At 35.8% G+C, this 21634-nt stretch overlaps 4 protein-coding genes and 1 non-coding gene across 5 annotated transcripts; 2 read left to right on the top strand and 3 right to left on the bottom strand.

Annotated features, from left to right (window-relative positions):
• Positions 1-234: 234 nt before the first annotated feature.
• LOC107849634 lies at positions 235-2834 on the top strand. Its single transcript, XM_016694189.2, has 2 exons — positions 235-801; positions 1878-2834. Exons 1-2 carry the CDS (start codon positions 396-398, stop codon positions 2531-2533), a joined length of 1062 nt encoding a protein of 353 aa, XP_016549675.2. The 5' UTR covers positions 235-395; the 3' UTR covers positions 2534-2834.
• Positions 2835-4943: 2109 nt separating this feature from the next.
• On the bottom strand, positions 4944-5032 carry LOC124889965. Its single transcript, XR_007048876.1, has one exon. It is a non-coding gene; the product is annotated as a small nucleolar RNA snoR109 (small nucleolar RNA).
• Positions 5033-5137: 105 nt separating this feature from the next.
• Positions 5138-7289, bottom strand: LOC107851002 (60S ribosomal protein L6). The gene is made up of 2 exons (XM_016695881.2): positions 6675-7289; positions 5138-5459 (listed from the first exon to the last, which is right to left on the bottom strand). Exons 1-2 carry the CDS (start codon positions 7221-7223, stop codon positions 5304-5306), a joined length of 705 nt encoding a protein of 234 aa, XP_016551367.1. The 5' UTR covers positions 7224-7289; the 3' UTR covers positions 5138-5303.
• Positions 7290-8156: 867 nt separating this feature from the next.
• Positions 8157-14750, bottom strand: LOC107851330 (phosphoribosylglycinamide formyltransferase, chloroplastic). Its single transcript, XM_016696301.2, has 5 exons — positions 14253-14750; positions 12591-12702; positions 11486-11662; positions 9235-9361; positions 8157-8543 (listed from the first exon to the last, which is right to left on the bottom strand). Exons 1-5 carry the CDS (start codon positions 14623-14625, stop codon positions 8430-8432), a joined length of 903 nt encoding a protein of 300 aa, XP_016551787.2. The 5' UTR covers positions 14626-14750; the 3' UTR covers positions 8157-8429.
• A 1681-nt stretch (positions 14751-16431) lies between these two features.
• On the top strand, positions 16432-21250 carry LOC107851594. The gene is made up of 3 exons (XM_016696664.2): positions 16432-16919; positions 19470-19628; positions 20869-21250. The coding sequence occupies exons 1-3, from the start codon at positions 16593-16595 to the stop codon at positions 21025-21027; spliced, it is 645 nt and encodes a 214-aa protein (XP_016552150.2). The 5' UTR covers positions 16432-16592; the 3' UTR covers positions 21028-21250.
• The last annotated feature ends 384 nt before the right edge of the window (positions 21251-21634 follow it).

The raw sequence follows: 21634 nt of genomic DNA on the forward strand, positions 1-21634 counted from the left end.
AAATTATAACCACCTGTTGGTGGAATATTTTATTTTTATGCGGAGAACAGTTTATTATTGGATTATCCCTCAAATAAATATAAAACTTAGCTAAAAATGAACTTGTTCGTACATTATGTCTACATACATTTAATCATTCACCTTATTCCAAATTAGTGTGTAATATTCGAATCTATACTTTATAGTAAAATAAATTAGTTATATATATGTGTGTGTAACTTTATCAACATAATGTCTTCATCTTTACTCTAAACAAAAGAAAAAAAATTAGTCATTTAATCTCTGTGAACATTTTCCCTTCATGATTGCGACATTAGTACTACTCATAAATATTTGATTCATATTTAAAATTCGAATCGTATTCGAATTAAAAATAAAAATTTGGATCAAAAGAAATGGCAAGATTCGTACCGATGAAGTTTAAGAGAGTAACAGAGGCATTTGATGAGGTAGCAAAAGCAAGAATACGCGAAAATAGCGGCAGCGAGCACTCTCCGGCCTCGGAGAGCGTGATGAATTTATCGGAGCTCGTAAATTCTTTTTTAGAAGGAGAGGTAATCGTTGACGATAAATTAACAGAGATTACTGATGTAAATGTTGATGATAATAATAATAATTGCTTCGATGAATCGAAGATTAAGGAAAATTTGAAGGATTTGTTTGATTGTGATGATGGTTCGAAGAGACGTATTATTAATGCTGTGAAAAATGCATTGGATGATGATGAAGAAAATGAGCGGAGTTCGATAGAGTTTAAACGGAGGTTGATGAGTCGATTGCGCGATCGTGGCTTCGATGTTGGTAAGTATTTATTTTTTTTTAAAATAGACTTTATGAACTTAGAGATAAAAAAAAAAAAAAAAAAAGGAATTAGCAATGAACAAGTTTGATAGTTAAACAATAAATTAATTAAGATTTATTGATTATTTTATTTAGGTTAGAGGGCTAATACGCGTGGGTGAGTCGTAGCCAATAGATAAGTGTGCTTTGGGTAGCCTTGCTAGTAGTCGTAGCGTTTTGCACATAGGTTGGATTCTCTAGTTAGGAGAGCTGGTGAGGTGGGTGCTTGCGGTTTGATAGGGTATAGTACTATTTTGTGGGCATTTTATTTCTATTATTTCATCTTGTTTCATGTTCTATTACTACTTTATTTACTGTTTTTTTGTTTTGAGCGGGGTTCTATCGAAAATAGCTTGTATACTTCTTCGAAGGTGGTGGTATGAACTTAGTGGCGGAGCCAGACTTTGTTTAAAAAGCAAAGAAAATAAAGCACTGTTGCACCTGCCAAAGTTCGAACCTGGGTTGTTGATGCAGAAATGCACACTCTTGACCACTGAACTATGCTTCTTTAGCTTGTCAAGGGTGTGCAACAACATGTATATAACCATAAATATCGATATTTAACCTATATACTCGAAAAAAATTCCGATGAAGGGTGTTCATCTGACCACCCTTCGTTGGCTGTGGTTTCGCCACTGTATGGACTGCGTACATTTTACCACACTGAATATGTTATTGCTGTTGTTTTTGTAAGTGATCGTTCGGGCTTAATAATGAAATTAGCAATAAAATTTGTAGCTAAAAGGTGCTTTATATTTCCTCCATTCATTTTTATTCGCTTCTCGAGCATCAAACTATACGTGCTTTGATCAATATTTTAAGAGTCAATTTTTCTCTGAAGATTAGTCAGGTTGACTTTCATGAGGCAAAACGTGACAACTAACGTGAATAAAAGTGTGTAATTATGAAATTACTGACACGAAAAATAAAGGAGGTTATCTATATTACGATATGTTAAGATGCATTATCGATGTATATAATAAGTTATTAAATCTTTGATATATCTAACTTATTTTGTGTAATTTAACCTTTTACAGGATTGTGCAAGTCGAAGTGGGAGAAAGCTAGCAATCGTACATCAGGAAGTTACGAGTATATCGACGTTAACATGTCGAGTAATCGTTACATAATCGAGGTTTCATTAGCCGGAGAATTTGAAATTGCACGCGCAACGCGTTGCTACGCAAAGTTGCTAGATATTTTCCCTAATGTTTTTGTTGGTAAAGTGGAAGAGTTGAAGCAAGTTGTGAGAATTATGAGTAGAGCTATGAAGAAATCAATGAAGAAAATGGATATTTATGTGCCACCATGGAGAAGACTTGGTTATATGGAAGCTAAATGGTTTGGATCTTATAAGAGAACAACAAATGAAAATTATCAAAAGATTAATTTTGATTTAATGAAGAAGAGAGATGTTGGATTTGTGCCGATTATTCGATCGTCGGAACCAGAAGTTGAAATTTCGGTAGATAGAGATCCTGTGAAAACTTCTTTTGAGGAATGGGTTAGACCGGGTCGTTTTTCAAGAGCAATAGCTGAAGGGTCTGATACTACCACTTGGATCTGGAACCTACATGCTGATGCTCACGATTTTGATAGTCATCATACCAGAGTATTCAATTGTAGAGGGAATATTGTTGCTTCTAATAGTGGCATTAAAATTGGAAATTTGGCTGCAGCATTGAATGGATAATATCATGAAGTTTAATCGAAGGTTTGGGCTCGAGTCTATGATATCAGATCGATTACCTTTTTGAGGGAGCGATAAATTTAGTCAGATACCAATACAGATGCCGGACGCTTGGTGTGGGAACCAAAAAAAAAAGATGGATAGTAATATAAGTTTGTTTCATTTGTTAAGAATTAGAAAGACATTCTTGTGTAGGCAATTAGCTTGATTGTGTGTGGAGTTTAATTTGGGAAGTTAAATTATATTATTTATTGGTGGAGGAAAAAAAAATTATATTTATCCAAGTAGTTGTGGTTGAGGGTTTTAATTTGTATATAGTTATGTACTTATACATGTTGATGATTCATATATTTTGTTTTCTTGAATTACATATTATATACTGAGAACACAAGAACCAAATCTATGTTTTTATTCTTTATATTTTTTTATTTGAGCATATATATATATATATCTCGGTTAAGAACTACCACATTCAAAAGTTGAAGATGACGGAGATGAGAATGTTGTGATGGATGTGTGAACATACTAAGAAAGATAGGATGAGAAATGAGATTTTATTCGGCAGAAGGTGAGAGTTTCCTCGGTGGAGGACAAGATGCGAGAAGTGATATTGCATTGGTTCGGGCACGTGATAAGGAGGAGCATTGATGCTCCAGTGCGGATGGTTTTATGCGGTGTAGAGGTAGACTGAAGAAATATTGGAAGGAGGTGATTAGACATGATATGGAGCAATTACAGTTTATGGAGGACATGACCCTTGATAGGAAAGTGCGGAGGATGCGGATTAGGACAGAAAGTTAGGGGGTGAGAGTGCATCGGAAATAGTAGAGGAGCGTTTTTTGTGTCTGAAGTTTCTTGTTCGTGGTGTTATGTCTGTAGTATTATCTTGTGACTAGCGGTGTTAGTTTATTTTGCATACTGTACTAGTTTATATGCACTTATCTTTTGTGTTTGGTATACTATTATCGGTCTAAGATCTATCGAAAACAGTCTCTACTTCACCAGAGGTAGTGGTATGGTCTGCGCACACTCTACCCTTCCTAAACCCCACTGTGTGAGAATATACTAGGTATGTTGATGTTGGTGTTAGAACTTCCAACAAGTATGGTGATTTTGTTGGTTAATTGTTGATTTTGATATATTATGGGGTAGGCAAGTAAATGACGAAGATTAAAGTTCGAGCAAGTCCACTGAAAAGTGATGTAAACAAGTTAATATTATAGATAAAAGGTTCTATATTCTAAAAAAAAAAAGGTTTATTGAACTCTTGATAAATTATTTATATAAATTAAATAAATTTTTGAATACAAATATAAAATTTGAATACAAAACTCTAGCCGCAGATTGACAAGGTTAAGCATTGGTAGTAGCATATGGCATCAATTTCAAACCGTAGAAAGAGTCTCTTATCCTCTTACAAATAAGAGCGGAGGTAGGAGGTTCATCTGAAATCATTTCAACGAAAAAATACATCATTTATACATGATTAAAATTATTTTTTATGAATTTATAATAAATATTAAACCCCTTCGACTAAATTTTCTTAAACCCCTTAATTAAAATTCTGACAGGCTTTAGGTATGCTGCATAGTGCATAGATTAAACTTGTGGCCCTTCTTCAAACTTCGCACACAGCAAAAGTTTTAATGCATCGAGCAACTTTTTTTGTTTTTGTTCTTTTAGCCATACTAGCTATATTTCTAGGTGATGTAACCCTCTTCAAGCTATATAAAGTACATAGACAACCCTTAAAAGTTACAACAATTTTCACTCAAACAATTGACTACTAACCCAACATAGAATGGAATTACAAGATCAAATACAAAACAATTAACTCTATGGAAAAACACAAGACGATATTATTAGCCAAAAAATTACTTCAAAAATATCGAGTCAAAACTCGTCGTTTCAATTTGACGTGAAGAATACAATTATCTCGCAAAAATGTATAGTATTTTAACCCCTGGGTGCATTACATAAATTGTGTCCTACTATTTGCACAAAAATGTATTGTTTTGATAAAGAACAAGCAAGCTTTGCCAAAACATAATCAATGTCAACATATATCACCAATAAAGAAAATCGGGCGCTTGACAACATTAAAGGTAATACTAATGAATACACAAGTCACACAATCGAAATACTCAAGGCAAAAAAATTGTATTTTGTTTGTGCTGTAAGCACCTATAGACGCACACTGCCGGTACAGAGGCAGTGAGCCTGGAAAGTGCATAGGTATATTGATTTAAGACAAGGGTCTCTTAGAAAGGCTAAATTCTATGCCTTTCCATTTTCTCCCCTTCTCATCAAGCAGACAAATACATACACACACAGTAAGTTCAGCAGTCAGATAAGCTGTCATAGATCGACCAATGACACAAACGTAGAAGAGATGAGTCATAAATATCAAGCAATATGTTAGTAGTTCGGTAAGCAGATATGCTGATTGATCGCAGCAACCGGCCAGTTAACTTCTCAGATAAAAATCTATTGCTACAGCCACAGTGGCAGTCAAGATTCAAGGGTATTCAACTTCACCCTACTCTTGGTACAATGTAGCTTTCAATAAACTAAACACTGCTCAAGCATTTACCTTAACAAACAAAATACCAGGACAAATTTAAAGAGAGATCTCATATTGCATATTTCATCTTAAGATGTTTATAACCAACAAAATCTTCAATACAAAAACTAAAAACAGGTCCAAAACAGAACATAAAACAAGACAGATCTAACAAAATCAATTTCTTGAAGAGTAGTTTAATTAACTGGTCTAAAAGACAAGCTCATGGGGTTTCATGCCCGACTTGAGTGAGAACCTAGCACCCAAATAAGCCTTCAATTCAGGAACAGACTCAATGGCCTTGAGCAATGCTGCATCCACGGCTTTCTGGTCATCCTTCTTCTCCTGGGGAATCACATTCTTCTCCTACAGAAAAACAAATAGAAAAGATCAAAATACAGAACACCGAAAGGCCTTGAACAATGCTGCATCCACGCCTTTCTGGCATCATTCATGTTCAAGCACGTTTATAAATAATAGTATTGAATTACTGACATTGAATCTATCATAGACGTGAAATATGCTAACTTTCATTCTATGTTCTCATTACATGAATGAACACAACTTCTTACCTACAAATATACTCACTAAACATGTTTCTGCATACCAACAATATACTCACAAGTGAGGTCTGCGGAGGGGAAAGTGATTGCAGACCTTACACCTATCCCGTGAAGTGGAAAGTGATAGCAGACGTTACACAGCTACACCGTGGAGGTAGAGAGCTGTATTCGAAAGACCCTCAGCTCAAGTGCAACAAATCAAAGTAATTCTTCCCCGACACCAAATCAATCTACTCATGTATAAGCGGAAAGTGATAGCAGACATTACACAACTACACCGTGGAGGTAGAGAGCTGTATTTGAAAGACCCTAAGCTCAAGTGCAACAAATCAAAGTAATTCTTCCACGACACCAAATCAACCTAATCATGTATAAGCGGAAAGTGATGGCATACATTACACAACTACAGCATGGAGGTAGAGAGGCTGTATTCGAAAGACCCTCAGCTCAGGTGCAACAAATCAAAGTAATCCTTCCCCGACGCCAAATCAATCTAATCATGTACGACCAAGTTCCAGTAACAAGAGTCATTGTTACAGATGCACAAGACACAATCTGCATGGTGTAGTTGTATATAAAATTTGACATATTTGCTAATTTTCACACTCATCTTTCTCATCTCATAAATGAGACATAACCTCTCAACCATGAATCATCTTCACCCAAATTCATCTAAGCTCAGCAATCAGCATTAACAGTTCACAACATTGACCCAAAACAACAAATCTACTAGCCAAATCCTACAACTGCCCAATCATACAATAAACAAAAAAGATCTAATCCCGTAACCGCAGTTTAAAGAAAAGATCCATCCACTAAGCAAGTGTTCAACAACAAAATGAATAACAAGTCCAATCATTAACAGAAAATGATCTAAAAAAGATCAAAGCATTCACCAACATCAAGGATCCACTACATAATCACACAATAAACAAAAAGATCCATCCATTAAGCAAAAAAAAATCCAACCTTAAACTACAAAATGAAGATAAAATGAGCAAAAAAATGTAAAGCGAACCTCTTTTTTCTCTTCAAAAAACTCTCCTTCACCCTTCTTCACCTTCTTCTCAACCTCCTTAGCAAAATACTTATCATCAATCTTGTCAACATTAACTCCACTAACATCAACCTTAGTCGACGTAGCAATCACATAGGCTTGATTAACTCTCCTCAATGGAACCCCATTAACCTTAAACGGGCCACTAACCAACAACAACCCAGAACCCACCAGTTGCTTCAGAAACACAACTCTTTTTCCCTTGAACCTCCCAGCTAGAATAATCAACACAGTACCAGGTGTAATACTGGCTCTCAATTTTGTGGGCTTCGGCTTGTGTTTGTTGATGAGGGGTTTTGCCACGTCATCAGCTGGGTAAAATTTTGGTGGTTTGACGGCGGCGGTTGAGGGCGGAGCAACGGCGGCGGTGGATTTTGGGTGGGTGGGGAATTTGCCGCCGTTTTTCTTCTTGATAGCCCAAAGGCCCTTTTTGTGGTACATTTTGGAACGGGAGAATTTACCTATGCCGTTGATTAGGTTAGGGTTACGAGGGGATTTCTTGGCGGCCATTGCTGTGAATTGTTAAAGGGAAAGGCCAAATTTGCAGTGAAAAGGGAGTGAATGAAACCCTAAACGTTGAAGTGTGATTTATATATATGGAGGAGTGAAGGATTGTGAATAGTGGGCTTGAGATATTGGGCCATTTGTTTCTGTTTGTGGGCCTATATGGACTAAGAGCCCAATTTTTTTTATGGACTGGAACAGATTGATTAAGGTTAATTAACAACATAAATCCCAACAGTTTGGAGCTTAATCATAGAAAATTCTAACATTTTACATAATTACTAAAAATTACAATTTTGGGTCTGTTGAGACACATATTTAGCTACCGATACATCCAATGAAAATACATTGTTTTCTTTGTAAGATACATAATTAGCTTCTGATATATTTTTTGCGATTTTGTCCGTCGAGATACATAATATATCAAACGAAGATACATATTTTTTCCTTATTAAAACATACATAATTATCTCTCCATATATTTTTTTTGATTTTGGATCTATCGAGATACATAATTAGCTCCCAATACATCTAACAAACATAGATAATTAGTCGAAATTTTTGTAATTACTTTTTAAGAGTGGAGATTTGTGTAAATATGGAGAGTTAAGGTGCATGTTAACGCTATTTTTTCATGATTAATCATGCTACAATTTGATTTTTTGTTCATGGAGTTTTGGTGATGCTTGATGTTTTTAGTAGATCAAGGTAGTAATAGCGTGGTTGTTTTGTTTCTGTTACGACCTATTGTTGTTTGTTCTTCTAGTACGTCTTTTTAGACTACTGTCTTGAGCCGAGGTTCTGTCGGAAATAGCCTTGCCTCTGAGGTAGAGAGATACAGATTGTGTATACTCCCTATCCTATCCAGACCCCACTTTGTGTGTATACAATAATGTGTGTTTTGTTCATCAATGAGAAACATACAAAAAGATAACCTGATTCAATATCCAGCAACAAGAAGCTATTTCTTTCAAATATGAAAACATAAAAAAGTTGCCATAACATATTGGTACAACAGCTTGCTTATATAGAGGTACAACATACGTCTAAAACATGAAGCGCGCTGAATTTTCTCCGGTATAATGGTCAATCGAACAACTAAGGACGTTGGTACGGCTTCCACGAGGCATGTTCGTATCAGCACAAAGCTCAGTAATGATACTTTCTATCTGTGGAGTTGCCAACATCTGACTTCGTTTATGAAGCATTTGGCTACTTGTAGTGGTCAGGATCTTCTTTGCTCCGAATGAGAGGGACACCATCTTGGCGCCACACGACTCTCTCTTCACATAATGCTGCGGCTACTTCTACGTAGAGTTTATGCTCCTGTTAAAGGAAAGAGTGTTAGTGCAAAGGTTGGAAAAAAAAAAAGAGAGCGATGGACGAGCGACAACAACAAGAACATAAAAGCTGGATTCGGTTAGGTAGCTGGAATATAGACAGTTCGACAGGAGCGTTGATGGCATTAGTGGTACCCTAGAAAGGAGGAGCATTGATAGGTAACTCGAGTTATAAATCTAAGACCATACATGTTGAATAGATACATTAGATTGAAAAGAAACATGTCTATACGAGCATTGAAACACAGAAAAGTAGATATGTAATGAAAATTAAGTTCGTCTTTGGCTGAACTGCATTGCTGATATTGATCCACCCCCAAAAAAAGGTAGGTTCAGGTAGACTGTGAACAGCCAACCATCGTACTGTAATCAGTTCGATCTATGGTCATCAGGGCCTCCTGAAACGATCTACTAAATTCAGCGAGTTGTTCCAAAGGATCAAAACGGCCAGTTATTAATGTAGCGCCCCGGTTAAACAACAACTATTCAATGTTCAGGAGATCCTTTTCCTGAACCATACGTGTTTCTGAGGGACTGGTAGTCGAACGGAAGGTAATGGTCCCGAAACATGGGGAAGACCTAGAGGTTTACTTTATACGTGCACCGTGAAGAATCAAACTTGATCACGACAACAATCATACACTCATAACAAGAAATGCAAAAAAGAAATTTATGACCTCCTGAAGAACCCTTGCTGCAAGTGTTTCTGCTGTGTCATTAGCCAGCACAGGCACGACCCCTTGAGCAAGAATACGTCCAGTGTCATAATGCTCATCAACGTGATGGATTGTTGGACCAGAATACCTACAGATAGCAAATAATAGACAGAAAAAGTAAATCACTTATGTTTGGAGCTAACATGAGGATCCAAAGCATTAATGGCCGGAAAAACTAATAATATGCAGCATCTAGGTTACGGGTGACAATATCGACATGGAACAGTCAAGTAAACAGTTAATCGCCAATTCTTGCTCAAATGATGAAAGTAATTATCTTATAACAGTTTATTACAAGACTCTCCACTCAAAATGTGAATATAAATCTTCGTAGTAAAACTAGCAACAGAAATGGTTTGCTTGGACGATGTGAATCTCTATATTTTAGGAAAAAGATGCAACATTATCGGATAAGTTCTAAAAAATGTTCCTAAATCACGTTTCGCTGGCATGGTACTTCCAATCCGCAAAGCATTGACTGTGTCTTAACTTACTGTGAAACCACAAAGTCACGTCGAGTATTTATCTTCAACTAAGCACTCAATTTGCAATTCACAAGCTGATATGCTGAATGGTGGTACTATTTCGCGTTTAACTAGCGTGCTTTCGTTTTGCCTCCTACAAACAAACAGCTAACGCTGCATGTTCGTAAGATCACTCTAGGATAGGAAAGTTCATGCCCTCTTTAGGCTCGTGTTTCTGAACAGTGACCACAAATATATCTCATCCCCTCATATCATACTTGTATTTTAGACGAAACTGAAGTCAGTTCCACTTAATATGGTACATCAATGGAATAATAAATCCAACTATATACAGACATGCTTTATAATATGGTACAGTTGATGCATACTTAAAAAAAATAGAAATTGCAGCCCGCTTACACCAAACATATACTTGGATTAGTACTCACACGTCATAACAAAGTCCCAATTAAAAGAATATGACTGTCGACTGTCCAGTAATTAACAGGGAATAGAAGGGGCAGCCCGGTGCACAAAAGCTACCGCTATGCGCGGTGTCCGGGAAGGGCCCCACCACAAGGGTGTATCGTACACAGTCTTACCTTGCATTTCTTGCAAAGGCTGTTTCCAAGGCTCGAACCCGTGACCTCCTGGTCACATGGCAGCAACTTTACCAGTAATTAACAGGGAATGACTAAATAAAACATTTTATGTTGCATAGGAGTACGGAAGCTTCTTAATTAAACTTTTTATGAGGCATTACCCCAAAAAATGCAACAGAAAATAACAAAGTACTAGGAGCTCAAGCATTCCATCAGAAAACCGTATGAAAATGCAGAATCGTTGGACGCAATGACAAAGAAAATGTCTGTACTACTAATAACCCAATTTCGCAAAAAGACTAAAGGAATAATTGGCTGTTGCTGAAAGCTCAAGCTCATGAAACTGAAAAGTTTCGTCAACCCAACCGCTTCTCTTAGGATAAAGAAAGTCCCATAAGGGCCAGCATGTTATACTCATCATTGCACAGAAACAAAAAAGATAAGGGTAAGTATCAAATTAAGGACCATTAGTGTTATTAAAAGCCATTGCCTCCTTGCTAAGTTGCGTGGACTCTTCATTTTTGATGGCGCACCCATGTCGGATTCTTCAAAATATACACTAGTTTTAGCGAATCCGACACGCACCCATTGACATTTTTGACGAGTCCGAGCAGCATAGCCTCCTTGCTTAAATCAATGAAGCGATGTGAAGTTTCGTTCAGACCATTGTGGACTTCAAAAAATGATGCACAACATGATCAAACAAGACACGGACGGTTCTTTGAATCTCAGGTTTGAGGAGTTGGATTATTATCGACAAATGAATTAGTATGTTACTAAATTCTTATATGAATGGTATTTTTAGATTTTTTGTATATTGTGCACTTTACTTCTTGTTTTTCACTACAAGCCCCATGAACTTCGTCGCTTTTTTGTACTTTTTTCCTTTAAAAACGCTGGACTTTAAGGCTGTCCAGGCCTAGTGAAGAAACTCAAAGACGAGATGTTTTAAAGACAAAGGATGGAAAATGGCACTTGAAATCGACTCTTTCGATCCACATGACACTGTTCCTTTACTTCCTACTTATCATGGAAAAGAATATTTGGGGTTGAAGTTAAGAACAATTGAACAATTAAAGAGGAAGGGGCAGCAATATACTTGATTAACAAGAATAATTCCATTTCGATATCAAACGTCACACATACCTAGCTCCGGAAGCTATGACTGCTTTATGCACCTTCATGCCATAGTAACCTTTGCCTCCAAAAGCTGGAAGAAGCGACGGATGAATATTAAATATTGATCTTGGAAAGGCTTGGACCAACTCAGTAGGAATAAGCTTTAAGTACCCGGCTAAAAGAATGAAGTCGATATTCCAGGTTCTGTAAACAAAAGTTAGTTTAATATAATGGAGAAGAATATGAAGAAATAACAACAACAACAACAAACAACAACAGACCCAGTGTATTCCCACAAAGTGAGGTCTAGGGAGAGTAAGATGTACGCAGTCCATACCACTACCTCCGAAGAAGTAGAGAGGTTGTTTCCGATAGACCTCCGGCTCAAGATAAGAAGAATATGAAGAAATAACTTCGGTAAATCAAGGGAGACAATTAACGATATTCAAGCCATACACTAAATGACTAACCAATCCCCCTTTAGATGACTAATAAGTATGAAAAGTATCTGTACACAGAGAAGAGAGAAGATATGCAAGAAATATAGGTGTTAATCATGATTCACATGCTTTTGTTCACATTTACTTTCCCATTTTGTCTGTAATAGTCAATTTGCACCAAGTAGAAGAAAGCAAGGGCAAAATGAAAAGGAAGACCAAAATAAAGCTGAGCAAAGAGAAAGCACTCGACATAATAACTCTTAAAGTTTCAAATAAGCAGAATCAGTGTCAAAATTAGGTGAAATTTTTACAGCAGTTCACTGGTGAGCAGAAGAACAACAGTGAAAGAAGGCGACCACAATAAATACAACCAAGAAAAACATGAATTTTTTTATAGGTGTGTAGCTTAAGAAAACAAGAAGTACCGCCAAATTGAGGACAAGAACTTAACTTAAACCACAGCTACCTTTTGTGCTCAAAATATCTCAAAAATCAATACCCTCAGCAAACAGTAGCAGTACAAGTAAATTTCCTCCTATTCAGATGACGTTTCTTCTTCTTCTGATTATCCCAGAAGAAGAGGAGTCGATTACGTTACAGCCTAATTTCAAGGAAGACCACATCTTTTTTGCACAAACTAACAACTCAAATGGTCAGGTCAACGGAAGAGTCGTGAACAGAGAAGACCAAACCTTAGAGCATACACAAGATCCTCCGTCGACCAACCTTCAGATGAATCTTTCGCTTTAGGAAACAAAATAAGAGGGATGCCTTGCTCCCTTGCATATTTTGCACCTCCACAATCTGCAATTAATTACAAAAAGAATCTAAATGAAAAGACGAGTAACAACTAGAGTAACACAATTGAATACGCATATCTTCAGGTATAGAATGGGCTAAATGTGAGTTTTAGACAGTTCAAAAGCTGCGATGCTATTTTTGGGAACGATAACATCTGCATACATCATCCGTACAAAGGGTGTGCTGAAATTTCGAAGTGCTTTCACCAAAAATTTATCAAGCTGATATTATATCATGAAACTTCTCATCATGAGCCCAAAAATAATGATTGCCAATGGGCAACACACCGTACACATTCATGAATTCACACTAGCTTCAACGTGCAAACTGTTAATAAACCTAAGAATAATAAAATTTCAGAACAAAGAAACAAGAAAAGGAAAACAGATGAAGCCTAGAGTATAAACAAAGAACACAAATTTCACTTTTGGCAAATTAATCAAGATAGTTGCAATGTAAATAATTGGAATTTAAAAGTTTTCCTCTAAAGCTCAGAGCTTTACCAAAACCTCAAATAGGTAGGGACCTAAAAGCCAACAATAAATAATCCTGAAATACAATAATAACTAGAACAACAATTATGCCCGAGTCTCAGACTAGTTGGGGTCGGCTATATGATTCAATGACCATGTTGCTCCATTTAAATTCATCTCATACCAATACGATGCAAATTTAAGTAAGAAGTATTAGAAGTTCTCTCTATTCTCCAAATGTATGTATTAGAAGTTCTCTATATTCTCCAAATGTATACTCTCAGTAAAGCTAGACCACTCCTAGAAAGCATATGACCTAGTGTCGGAACCAGGATTTCACATAAGGGATTCAACGTATAAAGAAGTTCATGCACAAAGAAGTCAAGGAGATTCAACATCTACTATATTTATACACAGGACTTCACATAAGGGATTCAACATATAAAGAAGTTCACACACAAAGAAGTCAAGGAGATTCAGCATCTACAATATTTATACACATATGAATACGTTTCACCTTGTATATAAAGTATAATTTTCGGATGAAGCTAGCTCCACATATAAATATCTCAACTAATATATACATCATCATCGACAACAACAACAACATCATACCCAGTGTAATCCCACACGTGGGATCCCGGAAGGGTAAAATGTACGCCTACGGCATACCTTACCTCTATCTTTATGGGATAGAGAGGTTGTTTCTGTTACACTCTCAGCTCATAATCTATAAAAGCTTAAGGCTTTACCAAAATCTAAAATAGGCAGGGACCAAAATCCAACTAAAAATACAACAACATACAAAGTAGGGTCCGGAGAGGGCAGAGTATATGCAGACCATATCCTACCACCTACCTCAAAAGTAGAGAGGTTGCTTCCAATACTAAAAAGACAGCAATATACAAAGTGGGGTCCGGAGAGGGCAGAGTATATGCAGACCTTATTCTACCACCTTCCTCAAAAGCAGAGAGGTGGTTTCCAATAGACCCTCAACTCAAAAAACAACTAACAACAAAAACAACATAACAGAAACTACAACAAAACAATACGATAAGACAACAACCTAAAACACCATACCAAGTTTATTGGTAACTAAAACAACTACTACTCCATGAACAATCCCATCAGCAGTAGCTTCATAAATAGACTTAAAATTAGAACCACCACCAGATACAAAAACTGCCAACTTCTTCTTCCTAACTTGTTTACTAACACCATCATCAAGAACAGTACTACCTTCACTTTCAACTCTCTGCAAACAATTCCTACACTCAATTTTTTTATTTTTAGGTGAAAAACAAAAATGGGGTTTCAAGAAAATCCCTTTAAGGTTTAAAGAATGGTTTTTTTTAGTTCTCAGTAAAAATTGAAGGGAAGGGGTTTTTTGGATTTGAATTTGTGAAGTGGGTATGGTGGAGGAAAGTGAAAAAGATAAATTTTGAGCTTCCATGTTGGTGAACGGCGGTGTTGACGGCGGAGGTTGGCGGCGGAAGGACGAGGAGGGTGGGGGGAAGTGGTGGTGCGGCCAAGGAAGAAATTGGAGAAGGAAATTTTATGTGTGTTATATTTGGGTGTGCAATTAGCATATTTTTTTAAAAAAAAAAAAAAAAAACTTTTTCTTAATTTAATTTTTTAAAAAAAATTTACTTTCTCCGTCTCGTATTAGTTATCGTATTTCACTTTTCGAGAGATTAATTTCAAAATTAAATATTATAATATCATATCAATTAATTTAATACTAATTGGATTATTGCGATTATGGATTGGATGTACTATTTATTCATGTGGTAATAATACTATCTTGTACCTGAATTGGTGATTTACTTTTTTAAGTAATGAAGAAGAGAATCGAAATGATCGAGAGTTAACTATCAGACTTTAGACTATTTGAACACATATTTTATAAAATGGTTCATGCATTTTTGTTGTCGGGAGCAGCAAATATCATCGTGGTGAAAAATAAATACTAGCTAATTATGGAATTTGACTCTTAAAAAATAATTCATGACAAGTATTATAATTATATATGTGTTGTTTTAATTACATAAAATTCAACTACTTATTTTCAAAAATTATGGAGGAAAGTTGTATTGAAGATATACAAATCTTTTTACGAGTAGAATTTAAGATGTTTCTTACATAATACAACAGTTGCTCACATTTTGAATAATTTTCTTATTTTCACTTGTAATGATCATTTTTAATAATATTATTAAATGACAATTCTAAAAATATTATTATGAAAAACTTAAAAGTTATAGCAACCTAATTGTTTATATTAGGCAACAAATTATTTTAGAGATAGATTTTGCTAAATGAATCAAATGTTTAAAATGTGTTTATGAGTGAGTACCATAAAAGGGAATTGGATTTTCTTATTAAATCCTTTTCTATTAGTGTCCATTTAATTAGTGGGTTCAATTCACTTAATGTTTGAGAGATAAAATTATTTGAATATACATACTTAATAATGCAATTAAAGTCTCCAAATTACCCTATAAAATAAAGACTTAATAGATAACTCCTTAAACTTATTTATATCTTTCATTTAGACACTTGAATTAAGTCATTTTTTAAATTGAGCACCTCCACTTTAATAAAATCTGTTACACGCTTTTAATTCATTCAAAACAAAAAATAAACATATTTTCATCTTCTATTAGGTAGTTAAGTTAACTACGTGAACTATCGCATCTCCTTTAATTATACACATTCACTTTAGTAGACACATCTGAAGGTTTACGTCTTATTAAAGTGAATGAATATAATTAAAGAAGACGACATATTTTATGTGGTTAACTTAATTACCTAATAAGAACGACAACATACCTAATATAATCCCACAGGTCTCGAGGAGGGTAAAGTGTACACAAATCTTAACTTTACTGTAGGCAGAGAGGTTATTTCATGTAGATCCTCGAATCAAAAGAAAAAATCCAAAACACTCCAGAAAATTAAGTAACAAAAGTACAAAAAATAGACGAACGAGAACACACAACGCAAATTTCAAATTTGAATCGGATATGTCTAATTGAAAACCTTATTAGGAGTTAAACTATTCAATCGAAACAAAATTTAGTTCAAGTATCTAAATAGAATACTCAATAAGTTTATGAGGCTAATTATCTATTAATCCGAAAATAAATTACTCATTAATCAACGGTCCAGATTACTCTAAATTCCTCATCATACACCTCAACACACTTGATCATTCCCTCCAAATCTCTCACAAAGCCAAACTATAAATACCCGTAGCTCAAAAAAATTAAAATGAAAATAAAAACTTCCGCGATCGGAAAAAAAACTCCGCCCTGAATTACCACCGCTCCGCCGCCGTGATCTACCACCGATCTCCGATCCGCCACCTTAATCTATCACTAATCCTCCTCCGTGAGTACCGCCGATCCGCCGCCGTGAATGGAAGGAGTAGGAGCGAGATTCGGCCGTTCATCAACTCGTTACGGTCCAACTACAGTATTTACCGGTCCGGTTCGTAAATGGAAGAAAAAATGGGTTCACATTAACTCTGTTAAAAGCAATAATCAATCAACGCCAGCTAATGGCGGAGTTAACGGCAGATTTAACGGTAGAGTTAACGGCGCTAACGGTTCTAATCTCGTGTTTTTGAAGTGGACTCCAATTACTGCTAGCCAAAAGGATGGCGATTCAAAAAGCTCTGATAAGGACGACGCCGTTCCGATCGATGAATCGGAACCTCGAAAGCGAAAATTCAAATATATACCGGTAATAAATTAATTATATTTCAAAGTTTATTTATTTAATGAATTTTACTGTTTATTATAGATCATATGGTTTAATTTTTGAAGAATTATTAATCTAAATAGTCCTACATCCAACTGATTGAACTAAAAATAGCTGGCGGACACATAATATGTGTATAATTTGTGTAACGTGTATAATCTATGTATATAAGCTAGAAAAAATAAACAGTAAATCTGCTTGGCTATTTGTGAATTTTCGAAGAATTAATCTAAATAGCCGTCCATCCGATTGCTTAAACTTAAAATAGTTGGCATATGTATTATATGTGTATAAATCGTTTATAATCAATGTATATAAGCTAGAAGTAGGGTCTAGTGGAATTACCCTTCCCGGACCCCAATTTGTGGGATTACACCAAGTATGTTGTTGTTGTACATCAGCTAGAAAAAATAAATAGTAAATCTGCCTGACAATTTGTGTGAAGATCCCTAAGTGTCGAAGAATTAATCTAAATAGCCATCTACCTAACTCTTTGGACTAAAAATAGCCGGCGGATGTATAATGTATGTGTAATCTAGGTATAGTATATGTATAATATGTGTATAATCTAGGTATGGTACATGTTTAATCTGTGTAATATATGTATAATCGTTTATAATCAATGTATTGGCTAGAAGTCAAGGGCCTACCGGAAACAACCGCTCTACCTCTAATGTAGAGGTCAGGTCTGCGTACACCTTTACCCTCCCTGGACCCCAATTTGTGGGATTACACCTGGAATGTTGTTGTTATACTGCTTATTATAGATCATCTGATTTGCTCCAGGTCCCAATATATGTGGCTCAAATTTGAATCTCGAAATTCCAGTTATGCTGCATAAATTGGGACAGAGGGAGTAAATTTTCTTATATGCTTTTTAAAACAATGCAATGCTATATTAGGCGGGGGGGCAACTATTTGGGATTCAGGTTTATTAAAACGATTTAAGTTTTATACACTGTCTAGTTGCTTGAAGGCAAGATATTGAACCTAGAAAACAAGGTACGTAGCCTGCTACTACCAATTAAACTATGATGATATTCTCGGAAACAGCCTCTCCACCTCCACGAGGTAAGGGGAAGGTCTTGCGTACCCTCTACCCTCCCCAGATCCCACTTGTGGATTTACCGTGTATGTTGTTGTTGTGGTTGACATTTCCTGTGTAATATATTTTAGAACCTTATTGAAATAGGGGTTTGAAAATAATGTATAGATGATGTTACGGGTTGGGTTTATGTAAAGAAGTGGAGAAATTGGTTTAATTGCTTGGACTGCTTTTGATTGAACACAAAAGCTAATTTGGATTTCAAATTGTGAGATTAGGAAAATACTAAGCTATTTAGGTTGGCGAGCCATGGATCTTTCACTGATAAAAATAATGTAGAAATTTCAGTCTCTATTGAGGAGTAAGAACTATAGAACTGTTTTACTTCTTAGGCTGCAAGTATTTTATCTGAAAGTTGGTTCTAATGCTTGATAAATCATGAATTTGTCGTTGATCATATATCATTTTTGAATAGTGGTTCTGCTACCTACCAGATGAAGAAGCAAGTTTTTTTTTTGACAAAACCTTTAAGCTATCATTCATTTCCACTGGAGGCATCTTCTTTCTTGTCTCTCATCTTATTATCAATCAAGTATGTAAGACTCAATCTTTCTGTCTTGTCCGTTCTCAGTTTCTCAGTTGCCCATATACCTCTTGTCATGGCACAAGCCATAGAAGTACTCTTAGACGCCCATAATTTGTTCTCTTATGTTGCGTGTTGGTTTTTCATGTCAATCTGGAGACTAGCTATACATGAGAGCAAATAAGAAAGTTAACTACATAAGATCGCTAATATGTTCCGGTCAGAGTGAGTGTGTTAGTGGGAAGAGAGAGACTGAGATTGTGTACGAAGATTGATGCCTTTAATTACTATTTCTGTTTTGTGTGTAGATGTGCCTATGTGCTTTTTTTTTTGGTTATTTGAATCCTGAAGAGATGATTTAACTTGTAGAGTTGCTCTAGCAGCTAGGTGAAGCCATAATAATATGAGCCATTGTAGTTGCTGGTCCCTTAGAGTACCTCGATGATATTGAAGGTTTTTTAGTTTTCAACAGATTTCCTTCAGCGGTCATACACGTCTGTTAGATGTAATGAGGCAATGTCAAATTAAGTCACAACTGCTAATTAAGAGTATAGGGCTTGTCAATTTTCTGATCAAAAAGCTTACCTGGTCTTTCTTTTCGTTTGGAATTTGAATATTTTCCTTTCCTGTGTTAGTAATCATCACTTGTCACTGATAAGTGTAGATACTACTGTTACCACTTATCGCATCTAATACCTTTAGCAGATTGGTCTTCTTGTTGAACTTGAGTATTCGGTGTTTGCCAAATATTTTTTTTCATATTTTCCCTAAGTCAGGGGTTGCTTCTGGTACGTCTAAGGAATAGCTCTGATTTTTGCCTATTAATAGTAATGTTCATATTTTTATTAATCCCCTATCAAAAAAAGAAGTGTTAATAGTTTCATTTTTAAAATGATTGAAATAGGTCGCGCTGTTTGATGATCAAAAGAACGAGACATCAGACCAGGATGAGGCTGAAACTAAACCAATGGAGGCTGATGCAATTACCGTGGAGCCAACATCTCAAGCTGATGATTGTGATGAAAAGCCTGATATCAATGATGTGCCAATGGAAGAAAATAAGGTACTTTAAAACCTTCCACTCTCTCAAGGTGATGAACTTTGATAGGGACATAATTGACATGACCATTTTTATCTTTTTTTTTTTTTTTTTTTGAGTTCTATTCTTAATTCATTATACAAAAAATCTAGTATGAAGCTGTTTAAATAAGATTTTGGGGAAGATGAAGTAGTGGCTTAATATTTGTTTCTCTTTCTTTCTCAACTTTGAATCAAGCAATTGATGTCATGGGGCTTAATATTTTGTGGGGTTGTGCAACTCGGGTTCTGTTCAATTCATGAAAACATATTTCATATGGTTGTAGTCTTTTTATGTTATCAAGTTTTTGTTTGATCTTAGACTTTTTCAGAAAAAGCTGTTTAAAACGAAATAGATCCTGCTATGGATAGAAATGGATGCATTAATTGGTTTATTTTATAACAAAAGAATCAAACTCACCAAGAAAGTAACGGAAGCCTCCTAATATGGCAGTAGAAAATTGGTTAATTGGTCAAGTTTCTTGAATTAATGATGATTTTGGGGACAACTAAAAGATGGCGATCAATACTTCACGCTTTCCATTGTCTCTTCCAAAAACTCGTGATGCTGGCTGGAGCCAGAAGTCGCTTCAGAGAACAGGAATACGGTGCTTCACTTACCCTTCTCTAGAAGCTCATGGCTCTTTTTCTCCGCTGTGTGTTGCATAGCAGTGAAGCTGAGGGCTTTTGTTTTTCCCCAAGTGTGTGTCGGAGTGAAGTTTTTGATGTTGACAATGGAAGTTCTGGTCATCCCTTGCTGGTTTATCGGGTAAAGAGAAAGAAATGTTGCAGGTTGGAGGGAAATAGAAACAAAAATAGAGGGGCCTAGAAGAGATTCCAGTTGATTGGAGGGGATCAGGGATGGGAGAATTCTGTTTCAAGTAACACTAATTATCTTTTCGATTGCTGGATATGATTAAGAAACCTCACTTATGAAATACAATCCGTAGTCCGTACTTTTAGATCTCCCTAGGACACATGGAAAATTATTTGAAGGCCTTCACAAAATTCTTGGGAAGTTCTCATGCCAACAACTTTTCCCCTTTCGCCTCTTTTTTCTTCGAAAATGAATACAATAGTATACTTTCTTATCAACCACGCAGCATCATCTTTCCTTTTAGCGTTCTTGATTTTGTTCTGTTTTGTTTGTTCCTGGTGCTGTATTCTTAACTTCGTGACTATAATGTGCATGAGCTTCTTTTATTTACCTTTTTACGCATGATCAGGATCCAGAGGATCAACCTCCAGAAAGACAAGATTTAAACGAAAGCACACTGGACTTGTCGTTAGGCTTCACAGATCATGAGGAAAACGATGCTGACATGAAAACCAATCAGACAAAAGACGGTAAATTGGACAGAGTGAACTCCAGTAGCACCGGGTAATGCTACTCGAATCAGTTGGGCGTTTTTAACTGCATTATTCCTTAATTGACAATGACTTTAAAGGTAAGTGTAATGTAAAAGCCATTGTACTAGAATATAGAGACACAAAAAAAGTTTTCCTTATTGACTGAGTTCATATTCTTTTTCACCGGAATTGTAGTAAAACAATACTCTTACGATATTGGACTTGGTTGAATGAAATATAACCTTGTTTGATTTCTTATAAAACTCCCATTTGCAAACATATGCATATCCTTAATGTCTTTGGAACGAAGTTTGTTGCCTTCGTTTATCAAATCGCCATACACATCAACAACAACAACATACCCAGTATAATCTCACGAGTAGAGAGGTTGTTTCCGACAGATCTTACGTGAATTTGATAATATTTGACTAATCACAATTTTCATCATCATTCTTAAGCTGGCACAGGTTGTGCTGCTTGTTAAAACAACCATGCGTCAATCGAGATAAAAGATGCCTATTGAATCAAGAAAAATTGATAAACATGCCATTTAGAAAAGAAGCATTAGAAATTAACCATATCGTACCGATAGAAAAAGAGAAGCAGATGGACCAAATACTCTTTTTTTTAGTTTCCCAAGAT

This window comes from Capsicum annuum, chromosome 12 (genome assembly GCF_002878395.1).
Source record: "Capsicum annuum cultivar UCD-10X-F1 chromosome 12, UCD10Xv1.1, whole genome shotgun sequence".
Classification (NCBI taxonomy): domain Eukaryota; kingdom Viridiplantae; phylum Streptophyta; class Magnoliopsida; order Solanales; family Solanaceae; genus Capsicum; species Capsicum annuum.